This window comes from Dermacentor silvarum, chromosome 8, assembly GCF_013339745.2.
Source record: "Dermacentor silvarum isolate Dsil-2018 chromosome 8, BIME_Dsil_1.4, whole genome shotgun sequence".
NCBI classification, from domain to species: domain Eukaryota; kingdom Metazoa; phylum Arthropoda; class Arachnida; order Ixodida; family Ixodidae; genus Dermacentor; species Dermacentor silvarum.
The window spans coordinates 158,060,963-158,086,818 of NC_051161.1; the positions used below are offsets into that span (position 1 = coordinate 158,060,963).

A 25,856-nucleotide genomic window follows, 5' to 3' on the forward strand; every position below is an offset into this window, starting at 1 on the left:
TCGACGATCGCCGACTGTGTTTGCCGCTATCGTCGTGCTCCTCGCCAGTCGGTAGACGCTTCTCGGGCGAAAATGGCGATGAAACGTGATCGTAAACAAACGCAGCCAGCGCACGGCGGCGCGACGGTCCACGTGATGCCATTAAGGCCAACCTCCATGGAGCGAAAAAGCGACGAACTTTCGGCGGCGGCCGCTCGGCGACGGCCGCCCGCTGCCCGACGTCAAAGAAAATGACTGTTCGCCGGCGATCAACTCTATCCAGATATTCGCCGCCCAGCTAAGCGCCGCCGCCGGAAGTCGTCGCGCTTGGCGGAGAGAGTGGACCAATCGGACCACAGCGCAGAGGTTGACTTCTGTAGGGCGCCCGTCGACGGGAGTTTCGGTTGTTGACGTTTGGCTACTGTTCGGCTATTGCCTACCTTCGTTTCAAACGCTTGTTTTCCAGTGCTGTTTCACCTCCTTTTTGGTTGTTCTGCCTCAGTGTTCTAGTTAATGCGTAACTGCTAGTTTGGTGTATTCTATGTAGTTAGAGGCATCGCTTCCCGATGATGTACTGCCCATGCATGCCCGCAACATGATGCCTTGCGTGCCGCCGTGTTTCGGAAAGACGTTTGATTGAAGTTTCCAGGGTGTAGTTCACTGGCACATCCGTGAAAAACGCGAGCTGAAGCATCGCGTAGGTGCGGCATATGGACGGCTCGCTACTTGAAGCGACAAAAGAGCCTTCTCGCAAGCCACGTACGTAAAACATGGCGGCGGTCCCCGCTACCCGCTTCGAATTGAATTTGGCGTGACTTTTGTAGAATTCGCTTCGTTCGCAGCAAATGACTGCGTAAACGGCTTTCGCTTAGTCTCAGGCCGCTTCGACGACAGTGTATTATGAATAACCTTGTCGAGTTTTCGCGATCGCTTCTCGTTTCAAACGACATGAAGCCTAACGAGGGATGGTGATGATGATGATGAGGATTTATTGGCATCCCCTTTGAAACGGGGCGGTGACAAATAGTCACCTAGCCTGCGTGATTTAATCAGGTATACTATACATGTTCTTTATCTAGCATTTTTGTATACCTCTCATTATTATTTTTCTTTTTCAAAAATTTACCTTGTGCCTCTGCCTATGATTTTAAGAGATCAGGTCGTAGCCATCTTTTCCCTGCTTTTTTTCCACCAGTACTCCAATCGTCTCTTGCTGATCTCTACGGCTGATCTGTTTATGTTTCCTTCCACTTTGAAACCAAGCGCTTCTGGGAGTTGCACGTTACCTACGGTTCTCGCTGGGTGGATCTCGTCGCATTCCATCAGGATGTGCCGAGTGGTTTCTGGATCTTTACTGCAGCATGCACATGTCTCATCTAGTTCCGAATATTTCTTCCGATATGTTTTCGTCCTTAGGCAACCGGCTCGAGCCTCAAATAGCAAGGCACTGCCCTTTGTGTTATAGTACAGATTTTCCCTTCTAATTTCTTTCTTCTCATTCTTGTAAATCTCCATTGTCCTTTTTGTTTCCATTCTTTGCATCCAATTCACGGTCTCTATTTCTCTCACTTTCTTTCTGATGACTCCTGGCTGTCTATTTGCAGTTTCGATTATCCTGTACTTGGTTGCCAACTTCCTTGACCTCTTCTCCATTCTGTGTCTACGCTTTTCATGTAGAGATACTTGTGCACTTTAGCCGCCCATTTATTTTCATCCATGTTCCTGAGCCTTTCTTCAAAACTAATTTTGCTCTGTGCTTCTCTGACTTCAAAAGAGGCCCAACCCATGTCACCCTGCACTGCCTCATTTGTGGTATTACCGTGGGCTCCCAAAGCCAACCGGCCTACTGATCTTTGGTTAACTTCCAAACCCGCCAATATATCCGATTTTAAGCATATAATGACATTTGCGAATTTTAGCGCTGGCACCATTACTCCTTTCCAGATTCCACGCACCACCTCATACTTATTGTGGTCTCACAGTGCTCTGTGTTTCATTATTGCTGCATTCCGCTTCCCCTTTATTTTCAGATTATCTGGTTGGTTGCTTGAGTAATTCTTTCCTTCATTTATGTGTACGCCGAGGTACTTATATTGCTTCACTATGGGTGTCACTTGCTGTTGAATTGACACCACGAAGTTGCTCCACCGCAACACTCTTCTGTTCAAGTGCTTCGCTTTTAAGAGATACTGTAAGGGCTGGTGATCGGTTTGTACCACGAATGAGGTTCCATAAAGGAAGACGTGAAATTTCTCGATCGCCCAAACTAATGCCAAACATTCCCGCTCGATTGCGGAGTATCTCTTTTCGCGAGGCTGAAGTTGACGACTGGCATACGACACAGGGTGGAGGAAACCATCATGGTCTTCCATAAGAATAGCGCCTATACAGGAGTCTGGGGCGTCTGAGCGTAGCACAAATTCCTTTTCAAGGTCAGGTGCTTTTACAATTGGGCCGGAAGATAGTGCCTTCTTGAGCGATTCAAACGCTTCTTCTCTTTCCCTGTTTAAGTCGTTTTATTCTTCTCCATCTTCTTCGTCATCTCGGTCAGGGGCTGTGCTTTTTCGGCGTAACGGGGTATTAGGTCGCGGTAGTAACCGGCCAACCCAAGGAATGAGCGAAGTTGCTTCTTTGTCTCTGGCTTAGAAGCGTCGGCAATTTTCTTTATTGTGCTTTCGACTGGCCGGATGTTGCCGTCTCCCAATAGGGGACCCAAAAAGGTGACTGTGGTCATAGCCACTTCACATTTCTGTGGTTTGATGTTCAATCCTGCTTGTCGCACTCTGGAAAACATTTGTTTCAACGTTGCTAGATGCTCCTCCCATGTTGTGGTAGCGACCAGCACGTCGTCTATGTAATGAACAACATTTGGGATTCTCAGAAGAAGCCTTCCCATCAGACGAGTCAACACAGCGGATGCGGTCTTGACACCAAAAGGCATATAGAGGAAGTGATAATGCCCAGATTGAGTTGAAAAAGCAGTCTTCTGCTGCGACTCTTTGTCGAGGGGTACCTGCAAATATCCTTTGGTTAAATCAAACTTGGAGAACCACCTCTTCGTTCCCACTTCGGCAAACAAGTGATCGGTTCTGGGTATAGGTTCTGCGTCACAGACTAGAAAACTATTTGTGCGTCGAAAATCTATGCATGCTCTGTAGCTCATGTCCGGTTTTTTAACTAGAACGAGAGGGGAATTATATGGCGACTCGGAACGCTCTATAACCCCAAGCTTCAACATGTCCTGGACCTCGTTTTCAACGACTTCCTTCATGGCAAATTTTAAAGGGTATTGTGGAGTGTGAATTGGTTCCGAGGTGGTCATTTGTAAGCGGCATTCCACCAGGTTTGTTTTACCCGGAATCTCCGAGAATATGTCTTTGTATGTATTTAGTACATCACATATTTCGGCACGCTGAATCTCCTCGATAGCATCTCCGATCGTGACGGAGTCAATGCCACCGCTGTCATGGACCTTAAAGGTAGGTAATGGCTTCTCGAATTCCTCTTCCTCGACCACCACAAAAGATGATGTTTGAGGAAACTCTTCCAGCTGACGTTCTTCATATTTTTTTAACATGTTGATGTGAAAAAGCCTTTTACTGTGTCCCAGGTCCAGCCAATAATCGTAGTCATTCTTTTTTCCTGTGATCACAAACGGCCCTTTCCACTGCATTAGTAATTTGTTGTTATTTGTGGGAAGCACAATCAGGGCCCAGTCGCCAACTTTGAGTTCTCGTTGTTTGCTGCGGCGGTCGTAATACTTCTTTTGCGACTTCTGTGCTCGGCTCAAGTTTTGTTGTGCCAGCTCCAACGTCTTCTCCAGACGTTTTCTTAAATCTAGGACATATCCATATGCCGTCTTGATTTCTTCATTTTCTTGCTCCTGAGTCCAGAGCTCCTTCAGTATGCTCAGAGGTCCTCGAATATGTCGGCCATAAATGAGTTCAAACGGCGAAAACCCGGAACTCGCTTGCGGGGCTTCATGATATGAAAACAAAAGAGGTGCAAGCAAGCGATCCCAAGATTTTGGCTGTTCTTGAACCAGCTTCCGCAACATCTGTTTCAAGGTTCCGTTAAACCTCTCGACCATCCCGTTACACATAGGACGATACGGAGTGCAACTAAGATGCTTGATTGCCAACAATTCATTGACTTCCTTCATGAGCTCCGATGTAAAACATGAAGCTTGGTCGCACAGAACTTCGCGTGGGAAGCCAATGCGATAAAATATCTCGACGAGTCCTTCCGCAACTGTGGCTGAGTCGATTGCTGTCAAAGGCACAGCATCTGGGTAGCGAGTCGCAAAATCCACAAGGTAAGTATATATCAATGGCCGCTTGCGGAAGTGGGAGTTAGAGGTCCAATGATGTCAACCGCCACACGTTCAAAAGAGGTGTCGATCAACGGCATCCGTCCCAAAGGCACCTTGCCCACCTTGCTTTCTGGCGAAGTCCTTTGACAGGCGTCACAGGATCTGACGTATCTGCGGACTTCTTCTTGTACGCGAGGCCAGTAGAACGCCTCAAGAACGCGATTCGTTGTTTTCTTGATACCCTGGTGTCCAGACATGGCATTCTCATGAGCCAAATGCAACACTTGGCCTCGCAGCGACTTCGGGACTACTGCTTGTTGAAAAGTTTTGCCAGGGGATAGAAAGTAATGTCGATATAAAATCCCTTTCTTGATGACAAACCCAAATGTTGTTGATCCTTTGCCAACAAATTCCTTGCCCACTCTGGCTCTACATACATCGAGCGTCCCGTCTTTCTCTTGTTCTTCTCGGAAATTCTTATGAGACATTTGCCAAGGAAGTTTAGCCGACGGCAATCTTTGCAAGTTCTTCGTGCCTTTTATACCAACTAGAAGTGAATTTGGCCGGTTACCGTCGTCCACAGAGCGAGCTTGCTTCTTATTGGAATCATTTCGAGAAGAAAATTTCCAGGAGTCGTCTGGGTCATTGGCCTCACGCGACCCAGGTACATTCCCCACTATGACATCGTACAGCGGTGTGGTCATACACTTGACGATCACTGTCCCAGAGAAGTAGGGAGACCTAATTTGCACCTTGGCCTCAGGAACTACAATGCTACTTCCATCTGCCAACCACAAAGTAGCCGTAGTGCCAGTGAGGGTTTCATCTGGCACGAGTGATCGGCGAACAACCAAAGTATTACTTCCGGTGTCCCTTAAGACGCGAACTCTTTGTCCATTGACTTCGCCTGGCACAACCGGCATGCGACGTGTACTTGATAGCGGTTGCGTCTTCACCGTACCAGTGATGTCCTCATCTTGACTCAAGGCGTCGAAATCGTTAGTGGGTTGCTGCGAACTGTTCTCGTCCTTGGGCAACAACATACAAAAGGTAGCTGGCCTTGATGTGCTGTTCTTTTTGGTACAACTCTTGGGTTCATGTCCAGTTTTGCTACAGTATGGGCAATATAGTTGCTTTACCTTATTGCGACAGTCAGAAGCCTTGTGTCCCATACGCCCACAAACGAAGCATCTGATCTCCACCTTGTGGGGATCGAGGTGCCTTCCCGCGCCTCGTCCCCCAGCTCGCGCGTGGCGCTTAGCTCGATCCCCGGGAACCGCCGCCGTAACGGCAACATGGCGGACATGGTGAGCGCGCCGGACCTACTTTCCCGCGCAAACCGCGCTTCTCCCCCCCGGAATTGGACTTGCCCCGCGAGACACGTCACCGGGACGCGCCCTGATTGGCCTCCCGCGCGACGGCCCCCGGGCACCCTCTCCACCCGAGCTCTCGTCCGCTGAGCGCTTCCTCGCCGCGGCAGGGGGAGGCTCACAGGCTCGCAACTAGGTGGTTACATGAGACCTTTGTTTTCGCGACTCCTCGTTATCGCGCTTGGTGGACCGCTACCCGGTTAGCCCTAGCGCAGCGGGCGCGCGTACTCGATCGGTCTTGCGGCGAGCCTTGGCCCGTAAGCGCCGTGACTGTAGCACTGAGCTGTACCTTGGGTGAATAAACCCGTGTTTGTTGGCGATGTGACTCCGGAGCCTTCTCTGCGCCGTGTCGGAGAGTCGACGAACCCTGCCGTAGCGCCTTTGTGCGTTGCGGAGTGGAGGAGCGTCGTGCCCTTTCCTGACCGTCGCTCGTAGGGTAAGCCTTGTGCAAACCCATCTCCACATAACTGGCGCCCAACGCGGTTTCGGCATGGCATCAGTGCAGGCCCCTTCACGGCCCTCGTTCCTGCTAGACCCCCTGGCTACGGACTTAATGTCCTTCGACGCGGACGACACCGACAGCAGGAGGTACGTTCGCCTCGTCGACCCTCTGCTTTCGGCCACCGGGGGCGATCCCTTCTTTGGACAACCCTTTGGTGACGACCGCTCGGATGTGTACGATAGTCCTAGCCATGCCAGTTTCGGGTTTCCTCAGCTGTTTGAGACGCGCGCGGAGCAGGTGCCTACTAGCCCCTCCGACGTGCTGTTTCCGCTCGCTGGCCCCTATTTGTCCCGAGCGCAGCAGAGTACCCCGTGTGTCGCATCGGAGCCACCCCGCTTAGATGCCGGCACGAATACGCTCGCCGGCCTCCCTCTCTCCCGAGCGTTGTTCACGGCGTCATGTACTGCGTCGGAACCACACCGCTCTGCCGGTGCGTTCGCGGGCCTTTCCCTGCCCCGAGCACAGGCTTGTGTCGCACCGGAGCCTCACTGCTTAGGTGCTGGCACAACCTCGCTCGCTGGCCTCGCATTGTCCCGAGCGCAGTTTAGTGCCCAAAGTGCCGCATCGGAGCCACCCCGCTTAGATGTTGGTACAAAACCGCTCGCTGGCCTCTCCTTGTCCCGAGCGCAGCTGGGAAACAATGTCGAGCGCGAGCCACCCCGCTCAGCCGACAAAGTCGCCGCGCTTTCCGACTACCGCTTGCCTCATGCACAGCCGAGCGACATTTTCGACGCGCGCGAACCACCCCGCTCCGCCGTCGATCAGTTCGCCGGTCGCGTGAAGCCTCATGCACCTGTCGGAGCGGCAACCCAGCTCTCCTCCATGCCGTTTGCACACTCGACCCTTAGGGTCGAGTGTGCATGTTGGAGAACAGGCGCAGGTTGGCCCTTCTCAGACCGCTGCGCCTGGCACGGAGCAAACGCCGCTGCACACCGCAGCAGCTCAGCTTCTCCAAGTCCTGATGGAAGCGGTGCGCTCGCAGCCTAGTGCTCTAAAGGGAGACCTCCAGTCCCCTCAGCCAGGCGTGCCGAGCAGCCTACGGGTACCTCTCCCGGAGTACGGCGGTTATTCGGACCGCATGAGTGCTACGGAGTACCTCGAGGCACTGCACCGCTATCAACAGGCAATGCGGCTGGACGACAGCGCGATGCTAGGCACTGTATTGCCCGTCTCGCTAACAGCCCACGCGGCGCGGTGGTACCGACTTGTCGGCCACCAAGCTCGTTCGATGGAGGAGTTTAGGACGCTTTTCCGCAGCGAATTCCTCCCTCCTGACTATGAGCGCCGCATGCGTCGCGAGCTAGAGCTTCGGACCCAACACCCCGACGAATCTCTGCTCGAGTATGTCAGAGCTATGCAGGAGCTTTATCTTCTCGCCGACCCTTTGGCATCTGACGCCGAGAAGGTAGAGCGGGCCATTCGTCAAGCCCACCCAACCTTCGCTGCTTACATGCGGAGTGCCCGTTATCGTGACCTAAACGAGTTGGCCTCCGATGCGAAGCGGATTCAGGGCGACATACTGGCAGCGAGAGCCTACTGCCCGCCGCCACCGCCGTCCGCCTCTCTCGAACCTCGTTGTGCGTGGGCTGGTGGTGACTCGACACCCCGTAATCCCCCGAAATACGAGGCCACGAGAGAGTACCGAGAAGCGCGCGACCTTTCTGACCGCGCTCTCGACCCGTACTCGTACGCCCGGGCGCGCTGTTCTGCCCCGCACGGCCAACGAGAGCGGGAACCCCGTGCCCCTGCGCACGAGGGGAAATCCGATCGCGGTGCCCCTTTGGCTAGCGAAGGAAAACCACCCAGCGCCCGAGACGCGCCCAGGCCCCCTCAATCGGACCGAGGCGTTGTGTGCTACCGTTGTCATGAACGCGGCCATATTGCCCGAACATGCACTGTGCGCCGCCCGACGCAAGAGCCTCCTCGCCCGTCGGGAAACGGCGTCGGCCGCCGGTGAGCCCCCTATCTCCGGCGGCGACAGTAGGGGCGCATGGTGGTGAAACGCCACCTCTGGCTCCAATGGCGTGTCGCGCTGGCACTGACTCGTCCGCCACGCCGGCGCCTTTCATCGCCCTTACGATCGCTGCCCGACAGTTTGTGGCGTTGCTGGATAGCGGGGCCTCGGTCTCGCTGTTCGGCGAAGAGGTTATGGCTCATTTGCGCCGGCGTTCTGTCCGCATTAGAGCCTGCGACACTGCCTTCCACCTCGCGAGCGGCACGGCTACCTCGTGGGGCTCGGTGCGGTTGGTTGTGCGCTGGAGAATCGCGTGCGCCGTCAGCGCTTTGTGCATCTCCCGGGTCTTTCCGTGCCCGTGATTCTTGGTCGCGACTTCCTCGCCCGCACGGGTATCGTGATTGACGTCGCAAGCGGAGGCTACAGGGCTGGCCCTTCCGGCCCCCTGCAACCCTTCGCTACACTCCCGCTGGCCACGGCGGCCCCTCAGGCGCCGGATGCCGCGCGAGTGAAGGATGAGAGACCTAGCGCGGCCCCCTTGGCTCGTGTCCCTCACTCCACCGCCGAAATGGGCCCCTTGGCCGGCCCGGCGGAAAACGGTCGGTGCGATCCGCTTTCTCACGAGCGTTGCGCTGCTACGGCGGTCAAGGTTCCGGCTACCCCGGCGACCACCCCGTTAAGCCGCAGCTCGGACTGCTCGCTGCCGCCTTTGTCTGACAGCTTGTCGGTGCACGAGAAGGCACGCCTGTCGTCGCTGCTGACTCGTTTCAGCGCGATGTTCACTGAACGACCGGGTTGCACCTCCCTTGTGCGACATCGGATCGACACAGGCGACGCACTGCCGTGGAAATGCAATCCTCGCCCCGTTAGTGTGGTCAAGAGGAAGGCAATTGACCAGGCATTGGATGAGCTTATTGAGACCGGTATTGTCCAGCGCTCAAACAGTCCCTGGGGTTCTCCGGTGGTAATGGTCCCTAAAAGAGACGGCTCTTTTCGGCTCTGTGTGGACTACCGCCGGCTGAACGAGGTCACGAGGAAGGATGCTTATCCTATGCCTAACGTGGACTCAATCGTGGCTAATCTAGGCGATGCGTGCTACTTCACCACCCTGGATGCTAGCCGCGGCTACCTGCAGGTTCAGATGGAGCCGGCTGATGCGGAAAAAACTGCGTTCACCTCTCACCGAGGCCTTTACCAGTTCACCCGTATGCCATTTGGCTGCTCTGGAGCCGCAGCTACGTTCCAGAGATTGATTGACCGCATTCTCGGGGATGCTAAGTGGCGCTATGCGCTGGCGTACCTCGATTACATTGTCATCTTCTCTCGAACGTTCGAGGAGCACCTCCACCACCTGGAGGACGTCCTCGAGAGGTTACGTGCCGCCGGGTTGACACTAAACCCGAAGAAAGCCCAAATAGCTGAGACCCGCATTTCCCTATTGGGCTTTACCATTGACAGAGGTCGTGTTCTGCCGTGCGAAGAGAAGGTCCGAGCTATCCTCGAATACCCGACGCCGGTGAACATTCAGGGCCTTAGGCGCTTTTTGGGTATGGTGAACTACTACAGACAGTTCATCCCGAATTGCGCCGCTCTTCAAGCGCCCTTGACCTCACTGTTGAAAAAGTCGGCACGATGGAGCTGGGGGCCTGAGCAAGAGGGTGCCTTTCATGCACTATCCCGAGCTCTAGTGGCCACAGCCGAACTGAAGTTGCCCGACCTCAACAGGGAGTTCGTTGTCCAAGCTGACGCGAGCGACCTGGGCCTTGGGGCTGTGCTGCTTCAGGAGCACGACGGCGTTCTTCGACCAGTCGCCTTTGCAAGCCGGTCACTGAACGCCGCCGAGCGCAACTACAGCGTGACTGAACGGGAATGTCTCGCTATAGTTTTTGCTCTCCGGAAGTTTGACTGCTACGTCGACGGAGTGCCATTTGTGGTGGAAACGGACCACATGGCGCTCACCTGGCTTAAGCGCTAGCGCGAGCCTTCGGGCCGCCTCGCGCGCTGGGCGTTGACACTGCAGCGGTACAACTTTGTTGTGCGCTACCGGAAAGGGAGTTCAAACGTGGTGGCGGACGCTTTGTCGCGAGCCCCCGTTTCGGCGTCTGATCCTTTGGTCCGCCACTCCCATGAGCATTCGCACCAAGTAGAAGCCGGAGCCTCAGTCTCCAATGGCTCGAAAGGCGCGACCCCCGACGGCGAAGTGATCCTCGGATTGCCAGCCCCGGGAGAGGACGTTTACCTGGTGGATCCCGTTACCTCATCGGGTATCGTCTTCAGCAGGCAGGAGTTACTAAAGGCACAGCAGAGCGATCCATTTTGTCGACGAATTGTCGACGGGCTCACAGAGCCGAGCTCCCAAGAGGAGCGGGGCGGCTATGCCGTCGGGCGCACCCGGACAGCTGGTATTGCTGTTGGCGCCGAGTGCGATGCAGCTGGTATTGCTGCGGGCACGTTGGATACGTATCTGCTTGACGCCGATGGAGTTCTCCTGCGCTACATCCCATCTGAAGAGGCTCCTCAGGAGTCTTTCAAGGTGGTGATACCCCGCAGTCTAAGGAAAGCCACCCTGAGCTATTTCCACGACTCGCGGGTGGCCGGACATGCGAGTGGCCTTAAGACTTTCCAAAAGTTGTGCCGCTCCGCTACCTGGCCAGGCATGAAGCGTGACACTCTTCACTACGCCCGCTCATGCCGCGTGTGCCAATGTATGAAGCCTCGCGCGGGCAAACCCCCGGGCTCATGCAGCCAATCGACAGCCAGCTACCCTGGCAAGTCGCGGCCTGTGACATTATGGGACCTTTTCCCAGAAGCCGGCGAGGCTACGTTTTTCTCCTGGCTGTCACAGATCACTTCACGAAATGGGTTGAACTTTTTCCCCTTCGGAAGTTAACGGCATGCGCAATCTGGGACAAGTTGACCGAGGTCTTTAACCGCTTTGGCTTTCCGGCGGAGCTGATAATGGACAACGCGTCCTACTTCACGGCCAAGGTGTTCGTGGACGCGTGTGCTGCCTTGGGCATTAAGCACCGCAAGACAACCACGTATCACCCACAGGCCAACCCGACAGAACGGATTAACCGGAACCTCAAGCCCTTGCTCGCGGCCTTTGCCCAGCAACATAGGGATTGGGATGTCTGTCTTAACGAGATAGGCTTCTCCTTGCGGTCCACGGTGAACCGTTCGACTGGGTACACGCCCGCTTTCCTCAACTTCGGGAGAGAGCTGCCAAACCCCATGGACCGCGTTCTGCGGACCGGCAGCGGGGCGTGCGCCACGAAAGCCGGCCTTTCCGGCTACGCGGCGGAACTGCGCTCACGGATGGACGCGGCCCTTGACCTGGCCCGTTCCAACCTGGCAAAAGCGCGAGCTGGACAAAAAGCCCAGTACGACCGGTCACATAGGGACGTGCACTATGGTGTCGGCGATCTCGTCCTCAGACGCAACCATGTCTTGAGTGACGCCGCCAAAGGCATCTCTGCCTCCCTGTCGGCCAAATGGTTGGGCCCGTACCGAGTGGAGACCAAAATGTCCCCTCTGGTATACAAGCTGGCTGACTCCCAAGGGAGACCAGTCGGCGGTCCAGTTCACGTCTCGGACCTCAAACCTTTCGTTGCCCGTAGCAACGACTGGGGAGAGGGGGAGGCGGTCAACGAACCGCAGGCAAACCGTGATACGGCTGGTCCCAGGCCACGCCACCGGTACAACCTACGGAAACGCACCTAGGCAGGTTTTCTCCCACCAGCTGGTAGCCGGACTTTATTCCCTACCACGCCGATGAACGGAGAGACACAGCTACGGTGCGAAGGCGCACGTTGAAGTGGTGACAGGCCCTTTTGGCCTAATATACCCTCTCGTGCTCACCCGCCTTATGACGCGCCTAGTCAGCTTTCTCCCCCTAGCAGGTAGCTGGACTTCATTCCCTACCATGCCAGTGAATGGAGAAATGTAGCTACGGTGCAAGGGCGCACATCGAAGCGGTGACAGGCCCATGCGGCCTAATATACCCTCTTATGTGTTGCCCAAGCCTCAGCCTGGCAAATGCCCCTTTTTGGGCTGTCAGCAGGGCGGGCAGCTTCCTTGGCACGCCGGCTATGCCGGGGGGCGTTCCTGTCCTTCACCTTGCGTCGTCCAGTCTGCTCCCTGCGCCTGGCTCCACTGTGCCACCAGTCTTGCTGACCACGATGCTGGCTGTCCCTGGTCTTACCATGCCAGCCTGTTGCTGACCTCAAGGCCTGCTGCTCCTGGCCCTTCCGCCATGACTGACTCCTGCCTCTGGGGGCCACGAACCCGTGCCAGCCTTGCCTCCTGCTGCCTAGGCTGCCGCTAATTGTGGCTGGCCCCCCATCAGTTGCTGACTCCTGGCCGAGGAGGGTCACTCCGGCTGCCGCTGCTGACCTGGCTGCCGGTTATCCCGGCCTGCTGTTCCTGCGCAATCCGGGGAGCCCAGTGACTTCTGTGGTGGCTGCTGCGCCAAAATGGCAGCCACGCCTCGCGCGTTCCTGGCTGCTCCAGTCCGGCGGACCTCGAGTGTTGCTGGCTGAACCATGGTGCTGCCCTGCCCCATCCTTCCTGGGCTGCCGACTCTTCCACCTGGCAGGGGGTCCTTCCAGTGTGCGGAACTTTGGTGGCCAAGGCAAACCCCTAGCTTTGTGTCAAGAGAAGCGACGTCTTCACCTTTTTGGACTGCTGTGGCCCCTTCTCCCTGTCCTGGTCCTGAGGAAGACGACGACACCCTCTTGGACTTTGCCCCGTTGGCTTAGCCCTCTTTGGCTGAGTCAACCTTGCCACTTGGCCTCGGTCAGGCACTTAGGAGGCTGGCCTCGGTCTTTAGGAGGGGGGAATGTGGGGATCGAGGTGCCTTCCCGCGCCTTGTCCCCCAGCTCGCGCGTGGCGCTTAGCTCGATCCCCGGGAACCGCCGCCGTAACGGCAACATGGTGGACATGGTGAGCGCGCCGGACCTACTTTCCCGCGCAAACCGTGCTTCTCCCCCCCGGAATTGGACTTGCCCCGCGAGACACGTCACCGGGACGCGCCCTGATTGGCCTCCCGCGCGACGGCCCCCGGGCACCCTCTCCACCCGAGCTCTCGTCCGCTGAGCGCTTCCTCGCCGCGGCAGGGGGAGGCTCACAGGCTCGCAACGAGGTGGTTACATGAGACCTTTGTTCTCGCGACTCCTCGTTATCGCGCTTGGCGGACCGCTACCCGGTTAGCCCTAGCGCAGCGGGCGCGCGTACTCGATCGGTCTTGCGGCGAGCCTTGGCCCGTAAGCGCCGTGACTGTAGCACTGAGCTGTACCTTGGGTGAATAAACCCGTGTTTGTTGGCGATCTGACTCCGGAGCCTTCTCTGCGCCGTGTCGGAGAGTCGACGAACCCTGCCGTAGCGCCTTTGTGCGTTGCGGAGTGGAGGAGCGTCGTACCCTTTCCTGACCGTCGCTCGTAGGGTAAGCCTTGTGCAAACCCATCTCCACAACCTTTGAACCCGTGTTATCTCCTTCCGCCTTTAAACTTGTGTTTTCTCCCTTATCTCGAACTATTAGTAAGTTCCGTAGTCTTTTTGCCTCCATAAAAATATCAGCCGCTTCTGCCATGGTTTGAAGAGTCTTGCAGTTCTTCTCTCGTAAGAAGAGCGCCAGCTGACTGTGACAGTTGACCATGAATTGCTCGGCCACAATTAAGTCACGGACAGAATCAAAGTCCTTCCCTGTCTGGGACATTTCTATCCAGCGGTCGAAAAAGCTTAGAAGCCTTGTGGCATACTGCCTTCCAGTTTCGTCATCTTCAGGCTTGCTCTTCCGGAATTTCTCCCTGTAGCCTTCAGCCGTGAAACGAAAACGTTGGAGCAATGCCAACTTAACTTTGTCGTACTCCAGAGAGTCATCAGGGGACAATTGCCCAAATACTTTCAGAGCTTCGCCGCTTAGGGATAAACTAAGAGCCGTTGCCCACTTTTCCCGAGGCCAGTCTTGACCTGTCGCCACCCTCTCGAATCTCTTCAGATAGGCGTCAAGATCATCACGGTCCTCGTTGAAAACCGGTATAAGATTGTGCGGATTCACGACTGAAGACGCACCTCTTTGGAGCCCAGAGTCAACCACTGTTCGCTCCGCTGCACCAGTCTCCGCTACTCTAAGGCGCAGTTGAAGCGTCCGTTCTTCCAATTCCAAGCGTCGCTGACTTGCCTCTCCGCTATGGCCTTCCGTTTCTGCGACTTTAAGACGCAACTGTAAGTTACGGCCCTCCAGTTCCAGCTGGTCCTTCTTCGCCTCTCTCTCCGCAGCTCGTTCCTCGCGCGCTCGCGCCTCTTGCTCATCGAACCATGCTTGCAGTGCCGGTCCTTCCGACCCCATGCGTTCTGCCAGCGTCATTAATTCTCACGTGTTAATTTTTTTCTTATGAAAAACAACAACTGTAGCAAACGCTCAAGTCCTGTCGCGGACAGAAATTGTCACGGTTCGTTTGTGGAAAGCGACTTGAAGTAATGTCGCTATCCGTGTTTTCTATTCAAACGAAGGATGAGAGCGTTTGATCTCAGAAGTGAAAGAAGAACGCATATCTGCATAAAGAAAGCAGAAACATAACACACAAAAACAAAGGATAAAAAAATAAAGAGCGCTCTACACTGCTTGTAACAAAGACGGTTCTCACAAATTAAAGTCACCGCAGTTCAAATGCTACAGTTGTTAGGCGTGTCCGACCACACAAGCACAGTAGAATGAGAGCGGGGTACGGCTCACCAACAGTTTGGGGCAGTATGGGGTCCTTCGCCGAGCCGTCGTCGAAGGAAGGCACTGGTCGCTCCTTGAGCGAACTCCAGTTGTCACGAGAGGGGACCTTCTGCTGGCTCAGGAGGTTAGGCAGTCCTGGTTCTGCCTGTAGAATCTGGAAGCTCGAGCCCGTGGCCCGACAGCTCACTGCAGTCACGCGGTGGGACCATGTCCTAGCTCCGGAAGCTAGGCAGACAAGGTTCTACCGGTAGGAGTCTGGAAGCTCGGGCCCACGGCCCGACGGCTTACTCCCGCTCCCGGCGGACGCTAACTTCTTCGGCGCTCGCTTGCGTCCGAACACCACCACGCCGTTCTCGGGTCTCTTCCACATCTCCTCTTCGTCCTCCCTTTTCGCCTACGTCACCCATCGTGTACGGCCCTTAATGGCCGCTTTCTTTTTAGTATTTTGTTTTGACGGCGCGTCAAATTTCACGCGCGTCGCTTCTTCGTCGTCTGCTTCTTGCTCTCGATGTTCTCTTCGCCGCACCCATTCGCTGTGAATGTTGTCTTCACCGCAGTGCTCTCTTTATCAACTACACTGGCTTCGCGCACTGTCACAGTGCCTTATTTTACGTGTAAAAACATTGATTTAGGCGCTGTTTTGCCCTCTGCTTTCATTCGCCAATGTCGCTTTCGTAGCCTATCTCGTCTGGCCACAATGACTACTCGCGGGCTGCCTCGACCACATGGTCGGCGAGGTTCGCCGGCTCTTGGTTGCATGGAGTGTGGTGTGACGAATTCGCGACGGCGCTTCGCGCTGCATTTTTCGTCACGTGAAATTCGTCGCGAAAGTTCGCTGCATGGAGGTTGGCCTTTATTTAGGCGCTCGGTGAGGCCATTCGTCTGCGAGTGGTAGGCGGTGGCCCGGCGATGGCTTGTCTGGCTGTATCGCAGGATGCCTTGAGTTAGCTCTGCCGTAAAGGCCGCACCTCTGTCGGTGATGAGGACTTCTGGGGCACTTCCAATGACTGCTGAATTTCTTCTTTGACTATGTGAGCGATCGAAGTCACCTGAAGCTGCGACCTTGGGAATAACTTCTGCAGCTCTTCCCGTACGACGGCTCTGATCGTCTCTCGCAGGTCGTCGGCGCCTAGAGCTTGAGCTTCGGCATAGTTTGTCAGCGCATGGCGGTTGTATTGCCTGGCTCGCATTTCAAGCGTCTTCTCGATCGTTGTGGCCTCGGAAAGAAATTCTGCGACAGTCTTGGGTGGGTTGCGCATCAATCCGGCGAATAGTTGCTCTTTGACGCCCCGCATCAAGAACCGAACTTCCTTTTCCTCAGAGATGTCGGGGTCGGTGTGGCGGAATAGGCGAGTCATCTCCTCCGTGAAGATCGCGATGTTCTCGTTCGGTAATTGCACTCTGGTTTGTAAGAGAACCTCGGCCCTTTCCTTTCGTACTACACTCGTGAAGGTCCTCACGAAGTTCTCACGAAATACGGCCCACGTCACCAGAGAGGTCTATCTGTTCTCAAACCTGGTCCGAGCAGCGTTATCCAACGAAAAACAGACATGGCGCAGCTTGTCGTCATCGCTCCATTTGTTGAACGTCGCGGTCCTCTCGTAGGTCTCCAGCTAGGTTTCAGGGTCCTCAGCCGGTGATCCACGGAAGGTTGTTGCAGCAGGATGTAGGGTGCTGGGGCTGCCATTGGGGTCGTCGACTTGGCCTTGATCGCTGTGGTCTTCTCGGGAAGAAGCCCGTATTCTGGCAAAAGTCCTTGCTGCCTACGGCTAGCTCGCTGGCCCTTCACGACGTTGGTCTCGTCCTCCGGTTTCGGGCTTGGGTCGCGGCTTTGCGGGGGCGTTCGTTGCATGAACACAAAAGCACCTCCACCAGATGTCACGTAGTAGGGACGCTGAAGTAAACCGTCGTAAAACGGTGTATCACAAAACGGATCCTTTATTGGACGAACCTGTGCCCACAAAAGCAAGCTACACTCGAAGCACAACGATAGCGGCGAACACAATCGGCGATCGTCGAAATCTGATAGCGGCGAAACGCGTCGGCTTTTATACCTGAGTCATCGAAGGTTCCAGGTTAATCCCTGCTGCCCGCCTGTCTTCCAGAAAGTTCTAGACAATTCGCGTCGCCCATACAATCAGATTACATGAGCATTGGTGACCACAGATGAAGGATAGAATCATCAATAATGTTCGAGAAGCTTCCGATGCAAGCGCGTCCTGCGCCGAGCGATTACGTTTAACATTTGTTAGCCGGTAGAGAGCGGCCACCGGTGAAAGATAAACATGTATACGTGTCAATATAGATGTTTATCTTTCACCGGTGATCGCTTTTCACCGGCTAACAACGGTTAAACGTTATCGCTAGGCACAGGACGCGCCTGCATGTATCGGAAGTTTCTCGAGCGTTATCGATTCTTCTATCCGTTGTCTATTGTCACCGACGCTCATCTGATTGTATGAGCGACGCGAATTGTTTAGTACTTTCTGGAAGACACGCGGGTACCAGGGATTAATCTGGAACCTTCTATGACTGATGCATAAAAGCCGACACGTTTCGCCGCTGATCAGATTTCGACGATCGCCGGCTGTGTTCGCCGCTATCGTTGTGCTTCGAGTGTACCTTGCTTTTGTGGGCACAGGTTCGCCCAATAAAGAATCGGTTTCGCCATGTATCGCTTTTTCAGGCACTGGAATATGCTGAAGCACTTACCGACGCTGTACGGCCCGTAGGTTGGCCAATTCTCCTTCATCTGTTCGGCGATCTGCTCCCAGATAGATTGTTTTTTTTTTACGGTGTCCGCATAATCTGCGCGGCTGAGGTCCCACAAAGTTGGAAACTCTTCCACGATGTGGATGAAATAAAAGGCGGCGTCATCGCACAAATTCATTGTTCAATTGAAGTGAACGACACCAGAAGCTATGAAGCACTGAAACCAGGCGCCAGCAAACAAAGCAATGATAAGCAATGCGGTTGTCCTCGAGCAGGAAAGAAGTGTACTGGTTGCCAGGCACTGCGTGTTTATAAGTTAAAGCTGCAGCTGTGCCCCGCCAGAATCCGGATGTGAAAATCGGGTTGGCTTTATCCGTCCGCGCGGCTCCCGGACGAGGCGCGGACGAGGCAAATCGCTGATGTGAGGTCACGTGACGCGCCGTCCGGCTCTACAAATCCGGATTTGGTCCTTCGTCTGGATGCACCATAACAGTTTTACGACTCTTTTATTCAGCGTCACTACTACGCGACAATATCATAAATGATGGTCACAAGGAACATAACTTAGCGCCAGATAATTTACTTAAATGACTTTCATGGTTACTTCAGTATGTTTGTTGTTTCATGAAGACCAGTCAATCAATGGTTGCTTGAGCCGCATACGAACAACGAGAGGTTGTAAACTTGATCTTATTGAATATAAGAACAAAAAATCACAATTTAGCTACAAGGTACTTCTCCCATTCATTGTATTACTCTTACATGAACTTACCATAGCATATGCGAAGAAAAATATCTGATCTTGGTTGTACGTTTCCAAACCAGGAATCACAACCGTCTTGTAATACTCTTCGTACTTTGTCATGTACACCCTGTAGGCCTGCACGTTCAAAAACAGCCCATTAGGATGCTATAGACTTTAATTATACGTATAAACCATGAACTGAACAATTTGATTCGCATACTATATATCCGTGCTTTTTAAGTACGTATGCCGTGTAACACATGATCTAACGTTGAGCTCGAGCTATGTGCGTACGTTCTGCTCCACCGTAAAGCTATCTTAATCTTTGGCATAACACTGGAAGCGCGAAGCTGAATCATGGTTTAACAATGAAAAAATATGGCAGTGAAAAGCAAATTCGTTTGATGACAAACTTACGCAAGTGTGAACTGGCACCCCAGATTTCAAACGGCGAAAAAGAGAAGATGAAGGTACTGCAGTTCACTGTTTTGCTGGTCAACAATTTTATTTTGCGCAAAAATCAAAGACGAGTAGTATTAAACTGCGGTGATCAGTTTTATAGTTGTGACGGATCACAGGCGGCAGTCTTGATTTCATAAAACCAGTTTGAAAATTTTGAATTCCCTGCATTCATTGCACCGCAACTGAACTGTGCCTACTAAAAAGTTTTATTTGCTAAATCAATGTTCAAATCAAGCGATGATGGACATGCTGAAAGCAGTGACCAAATTAGTGTCGCTTCAGCAATACAGCTAAAAAATTACGTGAGAATAAAGTGACGCATTCGTGTCACTATAAGTATTAGGTGTTCAGGAAATAGCCAAGCTTGAGGTTTTTAGATGCGCTGGGTGCGCCTACTGACGGCACCACCATATTGACAAGTAGGGCATAGCATTGTGGACATACATTCTCCTACAGTTACAGAAACCTGAAAGAAATGATATCTCTAAAGACACGGCCTGGCTGAAAGATTGTTGAAGAGTAGTACCGATGAAAAGTGAGGCATTCACTTCAGTTTCATCGAGTTTACCTTATTTTAAATTACATTAGCTATGGATCCTGAGATGCAAATACCACTCACTTTGAAAGCTTCTTTTATGGCGGCATTGTCGGCGACGAGCTCGTCTTGGTTGACGGTACCATTTATCTACGATTGCAATAGAAAAACATCTTTCTGTAGATAATTTTCTGTGGCAACATATAAGAATGCAAAAGAGTAGGGATGCGCAATAGCATAGTAAAAATTACAGGTTACTACAAATTCCCAATGAAAAAAGACAAATTATAACCAATTATGGTAACAGAATAAGAAATCTTGGTTAATCAATTTTTTCACTATGATCATCTAAAATTTATAAAATTCAGAAAAATAACTCAGCCATTACTTTATGTCCCAGTTTTCTTCTGGTATTCACAGTTATCATGATGGCCGATAAAGTACAATATAAGAGTGGGCTGCCAGCCAGTTTCAGAATATACCTGGTCATGTTGTGCAGTATGTATCGCTACGACCATACAGTTCGAGTGACCTATGTCGATGACCTATAAACACCTGTAAAGGCATAATGCAACCCAGTGTCCGCAGAGGTGCGTCAAGTGCAATCGCTGTTTTATCATTTTGTTGTGCCTGCTAGCCGGTATAGCAAAAGCGCATTTTTGACGCACCTGTTCATTTTGAAATATACTTGTGGTTTACTTGAACGCATTGCGCACTTGCATGCCACCCTTTAGTCCGATAACTACAGTATTTTAAATCGATTTCGAACTGCGCGAAGAAACTACTAATTGCGCGGTAGAGTTATTCGTGTCTGAACTTATACATTGGCTGCATACCTCTTCACCGGTGAAAGGGTTGGTGAACCATTCTACTTGTTTCTTGAAGCAGACCGATTCAGCGCCGTACTGACGGCGCGTCATGCCGCTCCACCAGTCATCCAGGATTCCTTTGTGGTTGTACATGGAGCCTCAGAGGGAAGAAAATAAGATTGCTCTTGGTTCATTCAGAAAAAGCACACTTTTCACGATCATGAGCTGCTTAAGCAATGCCCGAGTTCTGCGGAGTCAGTCTGTTTGGCTTGTTTTGGTCCGTCAATGTATTCGCTTCATTTAGGATTTTGATAACCGATTGATACTTTTGGTTACCGATTTAGGGTCTTGGCAGACTTTTGGTTGCCGGTTTGTAAAGTTCGCTCTTCAATGTCTTTAAACCTTTTTACTTTTACGTTTTTTAACGTCCAGACTTTAAATCAAAATTTTGCTTCCCGCAGTCACTACAATTCAACTTGTTTTTTGAAATGCATCAAATTTCATTCAAATAAGTCCATTACAGGCTGTTCTATAAGAGCATTTCCGCGTTTTACAAGAATTTGATTAGGGGAGTCAGATTTTTGGTCCCAAGGTAAAGCTTCCTCTTAAGACTGTGCTTCGACTCCACAGCTACGTTGATTTCAACTTCCATGTTTTGGCGTTAAACATTATATTGTAGTGGTGAATGTGCAGCACAAAACGTGGGACGAAATCCTGCCGTACGTAACGTTTGCGTATAACACTGCCACGCAGGAAACTACATGATTCACGCCGTTTCGCCTCGTTTATGGTCGAGATGTTCAAACTGTGCTCGACGCCATGATTCCGTATGACGACATCGATCAGCTCGACCAGTTAGCTCCTGACGTCGAGGAGTACATTCAGCGCACCGAGGAAGCACGTCAATTGGCCCGTGTGCACCTAAGACAGCAGCAGTGTACAGATGCAATAAGGTACAATCTCCACCATCGGCAAGTTACCTATGAGCCCGAGGACCAACTTTGGGTTTGGACCCCCATTAGACGGCGAGGCCTCAGCGCGACACTCCTGACAAGTACTTCGGACCGTACACAGTATTAAGGCGTGTCAGCGACGTGAACTATGAACTGATTCCTGACGGAGACCTGTCATCGCCCAAGCGCCGATTACCACGCGCAGAGATTGTGCACGTCGTCCGCCTCAAGCCGTATTTTACAATATTAACTAAACTAACCAAATATTGCACGCAATATATCATGCATGGTAATGATTTTTACAATACCCTATACAAAATTGCATGACTACGAAAACAAAACATACAAAATCTCGTTTCCTGAAATTGCAAACTTAATACATTGGAATAGTATGGAAATGTACTTTATGCAATGCCACAAAACCAATTTAAGGAAGTAGCATATCAAGGTGTGTAACGTCAGACAATCGCTAGGCACATGTTCTTAAGGGCTAGCTTGGCATTTTTTAATGGTGTAGTATTGGAAGCAGCCACGCGGTTCTCATCAAAAAGAGTTGGCACATAGTGATTCGTTTTTGTTTTCGTGGTTAATGCGCATGAGCACGACTCTGCTCTCTTCGGCAATACCCGCTTTCCTGACAGACTTCCATAGATGCCGAAGCGGGCGATCTGGCTAGCCCCAGACTAAGGCTTTTGGACAGTCCGTAAGGAACCGAGTACATTCTACAGTAACAAAGGCAGGACGTGCACGATTTGCTCGGGTAATATGAAAGAGTAAGCCGCTGCAATAAATGAGGTACTATCGTGAGCAATCTGAGCTCGAACACGCGAGCGCGTGCAAAATAGCCTCGAACTCTACATCGGCCGATTTGCAGCGGCCGCTTTTGGAAACAAATTGGAAAGGACGCCGCGCTTCCGATGGCTGTTCACACTCCCGCCTCGATGTCATTGCTGCAAAACGGTAGCTTGTAGCATGTCACTGGCCGCTAGCGGTGATATCAATTCACATCAACGCGCACATCTACATCAAATGACCTATCAGGCTATGTAGCTGCTGAGATATCGGCTGTGACGTAGACTGCCATAATGCACAGGTCATGCTTGTATTAAATCTAGGCGGTGTTGGCTGAGCGTTCGGATACGCCACTTTTATCATTTTTTTTGTACGCTAGCGAAGCGGGAGTGCCAACAGTTAGCGGAAGAGCGCCCCTCCTTTCACCTCCGGTTTCGGCAGCGCCATTCACGTATGACGCTATCTAGGTTTTGAGGCTATTTTCCACGCGCTCCCGTGTTCGAGCTCATATTGCTCACGATAGTACGTGATGGCCGCTCATGAATCCAATCTTTCTTGTAAATAACCCTGCGGTATTCTGGTTTTTGAAAATTACAAATGTGCGCTAACCACTTGGGAAATACTTGAATGCAATACTTTGGAATCTCAATTTGTAAAAAAAATATGTTGAGACATGGTCGCTACGTTGCCTGGCGGAACGTCTACGACGTATATATATACTGAGGAAGTCATAAAGCTTTTCGGAATCGTGAACGCCAATATGTCACACATAGGTAATGTCAGATATTAGATGACAGGAATCGTTGGGGAAGTTAACAGCTTTCCATTTACGAAGCAGTATTTAAACGATCCTACTGGTGGTAGTGAAGCGAGTTCCCGGCAATGTTTCGGTCGCCCTAGAACACAGCATCTCGACTTCTTCCTGCAGGTAACAACGAACCACCAAGTGCACTTATTTTTCGTCAGTTCAAGTGTATGTTCAAGCCTCTGGCCGCTTTTCCACTCGAAAAGGTCTACTGCTACCTTTTGCGACGGTGAACATACATCACGCAGGGCTCTAGTGCTATATTTATTTGTAACCCGTTCCCGTGCCCTGTGCTGCTACTCCGAGGAGAATGTCTGAGCAGTGTCGAAGCTATCGAAGACGTACAAATTATGGACGTTCCCGAAGACACATACTGCACCCGTTACAGTACGCTCGGCTCGATTTCTACGGGTGACCCATTGCCCATAATGTGTTCGATTCTTCTATTGCCGATGAACTTACACCGGGCCAGCGATCACAGCTTCTGTGCATCTTACAAGAATTTCGCACTTCTTTCGGGAAGGTTGCCCGACGTGGGCAACCTTCCCTGGGCCGGATGTCCACTGCTACGCACTACATCGATACTGGCTCCCAATCGCCATCGCGGCAACGCCCATATCGTGTATCGGCTACAGAACGTCGCGTGATTAATGAACAAGTGGCCGATACGCTCCGCCGCGAAGTGTACCGACCTTCCCACAGTTCATGGGCATCTCCCGTCGTCCTTGTTACGAAGCAAGACGGTTCTATACGGTTCTGTGTGGACTATCGGCGCCTCAACAATATCACTCGTAAGGACGTTTACTTGCTTCCGCGAATCGAGGACGCTATTGAAAGCCCTACAAGGAGCAGAATTTTTTTCATCTCTCGATCTGCGCCCAGGGTATTGGCAAGTACAGTCGCAATCTTTTTTAGGGTGAACGCGGGAGCGCGTGGCTTTCTATATCACCAGCGCCGTCAGACGGCAGCCACAATATATCTGCGTACATGCTCGGGGAGGGTAGGCTCCTTTCGTGCGCATTACGTCATCGGAGTGCTCGTGTGTCGTCTGCTAGCAGTCCCAGGCAGCACACCACCACTGGGCCAAGCATGGTCCAATGCTCGCAGAAATTGGTACGAATTTTGGCCCAATCCTGGCATTATGGCAAAGTGCAACCCGATCCAAGGTCCACCCACTGTTCGAGCCAAGATTGGCCGTACAGTTTGCCATTGTAGAATCGAATGTAATTCAAGCATAGAGCCAGTGCACAGCCATCCTGTATCCAGTCTTTCAAGAACATCCAGTGCTCTGCCATTCTGTATCCAACATGTTTCAAGAACATCCAGTGCCTCAGCCATTCTGTATCCAACGTGTTCCAAGAATATCCAGTGCTCAGCCATTCTGTATCCAACGTGTTTCAAGAATACCCAGTGCTTAGCCATTTGATATTCAATGAGTTTCACGAATATCCAGTGCTCAGCCACTTTGCATCCAGTGTGTTTCAAGCATAGCCTGTACTCAGCCATTATGTTGCTTGTATGCTAGCTTACTGCCTATACAATTAGTAGCGACGAAAACGTGATGGAAATAAGTGCGGGAAGGAAACTTCCTGCAGACACACGCAAAGCGTAAACGAAAATATAATTTATTTAGAATACTATTTACAGTACTATTTACAATACAATTCTTGAACTGATGCAGGCATCAGTAGGGGTTCTCAGCTCCAGGGGCAGCAGCAGGAGGAGGGGCAGGGGCGGCAGGGGCTGCAGCAGGGGAAGAAGCAGGGGCAGCAGCAGCCGGACAGGAGGGGCCGACGGTGGACTTGCCAGGGACCTGAGGGCAAGGGTGGGGCAGGGAGAGGGCAGCAGTGGGCAGGCAATGATTCCTGCCCCGAAGGGAGGGATCATCGGGCTGCTCTGCTGCAAACGTTTCTGCGAAACGCCTCTTCCTGCCCCCATCGCTGTCCACAGACCCTGGCAACCACTTAATGAAGTCCTGTGCTTGTGTCAGGTCGCCCCCCCCCCTTTCGCACAGATGACATCTGCACACAAACATGCAAAGACCACAATTAGTACATACAGCATGCACCGTAAAGATCACCCACAATAGAGCAGGCAAACACATTCAACAAAAGAAAACCTTCAAGAGACTTAGTGAAATAAGTTGCTAAGTCTTTAGCACACAGTTTATCTGACAGAATTTGCAACCGCAGCCAACCTTATTGAATCGAGGTTGACAGCATGCTCAGCGGCGAAATGCAGGATACGCAAAGTAATGCTGCGGATAATTAAATGCTATCGTCTTCCCCGCCATGAAAATTCTTGATCCATTTACAGGATCTTCATCTCTGTTGCCTTCATTGACATTCTTGTTTTTCCTCCCTAACATAGCGTTAACGTCATCAGTGATGATCACACCATGTCTTTACTAACCGAGACATATTCAACTGCCTCACCCACTGATGCTAAACGTGCAAGCTGCCTGGTGTGATGCAATTCATCGGCATGCTCGTCAAGCAATTCACCTAAGCTGCCATTGCTGCTACTGCAAAGCACACTTTCGCAATTTCTGCAAGGACAGTGGTGACTGAGTATGTGGCTTTCATAGTAAAAAATGAAATCAGCCAACAGGGACGCCCAAATTTCTTCGTTGTAGAAGCTGACAAATTATATGAAAGACACCATTTTGGCAAGGACAACCTCTTGTTATGCAAGCCATTTCGCCGTAGAGGAGTTCGGCTGTATACACAATACTTCAACAATGCAAAAGGATGACTGAGGAAGCTTTACCTGCGACTATCCGGCATAACTTCAAATTGATGAATGCCCTCTTCCCCTTCCTGCTATGAAGGCTGTAAAGCACTTGGACGGGGTGCGCCATTACAGCCTTCATGGCATACGATGCCACCTCGCGCAGTGACTTCCCTCCTATTTGCCAGAGATGTGGAAATGAGCATTGTATGCGGCAATGTTTTCAAGTTGAAAAATCTACCCAATACTACCAGAATATAATTTATTGCCAAGTGAAGTGAATTTTTAGCTGAGTGCAAAGCAAAACATTTTTGCTGGAAGAGGTTTGTGACGCAATGCCCTTTAATTTAAATGTGCTCTACAACACCTAAGCGTTACTGGAAGAAACATAAACACGAAGTGCATCAGGTCTTGTCTGTTCTGTGCATTTCATGTTTGTGTTTCATAACCCTTAGCACAGTAACTATGT

At 52.0% G+C, this 25,856-nt stretch overlaps 2 protein-coding genes across 2 annotated transcripts in view; both read right to left on the reverse strand.

Moving 5' to 3' along the window:
- The window catches only part of LOC125947449 (neprilysin-21-like), a 49,779-nt gene extending 31,349 nt beyond the window's left edge, over positions 1-18,430 (reverse strand). Inside the window, exon 1 of the mRNA XM_049672189.1 lies at positions 18,329-18,430. Coding sequence (XP_049528146.1) covers positions 18,329-18,421 — 93 coding nt within the window. The 5' untranslated portion in view covers positions 18,422-18,430. The remainder of the gene's footprint in view (positions 1-18,328) is intronic.
- A 5,801-nt stretch (positions 18,431-24,231) lies between these two features.
- Positions 24,232-25,548, reverse strand: LOC125947810 (uncharacterized). Its single transcript, XM_049673203.1, has 2 exons — positions 25,427-25,548; positions 24,232-24,678 (listed from the first exon to the last, which is right to left on the reverse strand). The coding sequence occupies exons 1-2, from the start codon at positions 25,441-25,443 to the stop codon at positions 24,342-24,344; spliced, it is 354 nt and encodes a 117-aa protein (XP_049529160.1). The 5' UTR covers positions 25,444-25,548; the 3' UTR covers positions 24,232-24,341.
- Positions 25,549-25,856: the final 308 nt, after the last annotated feature.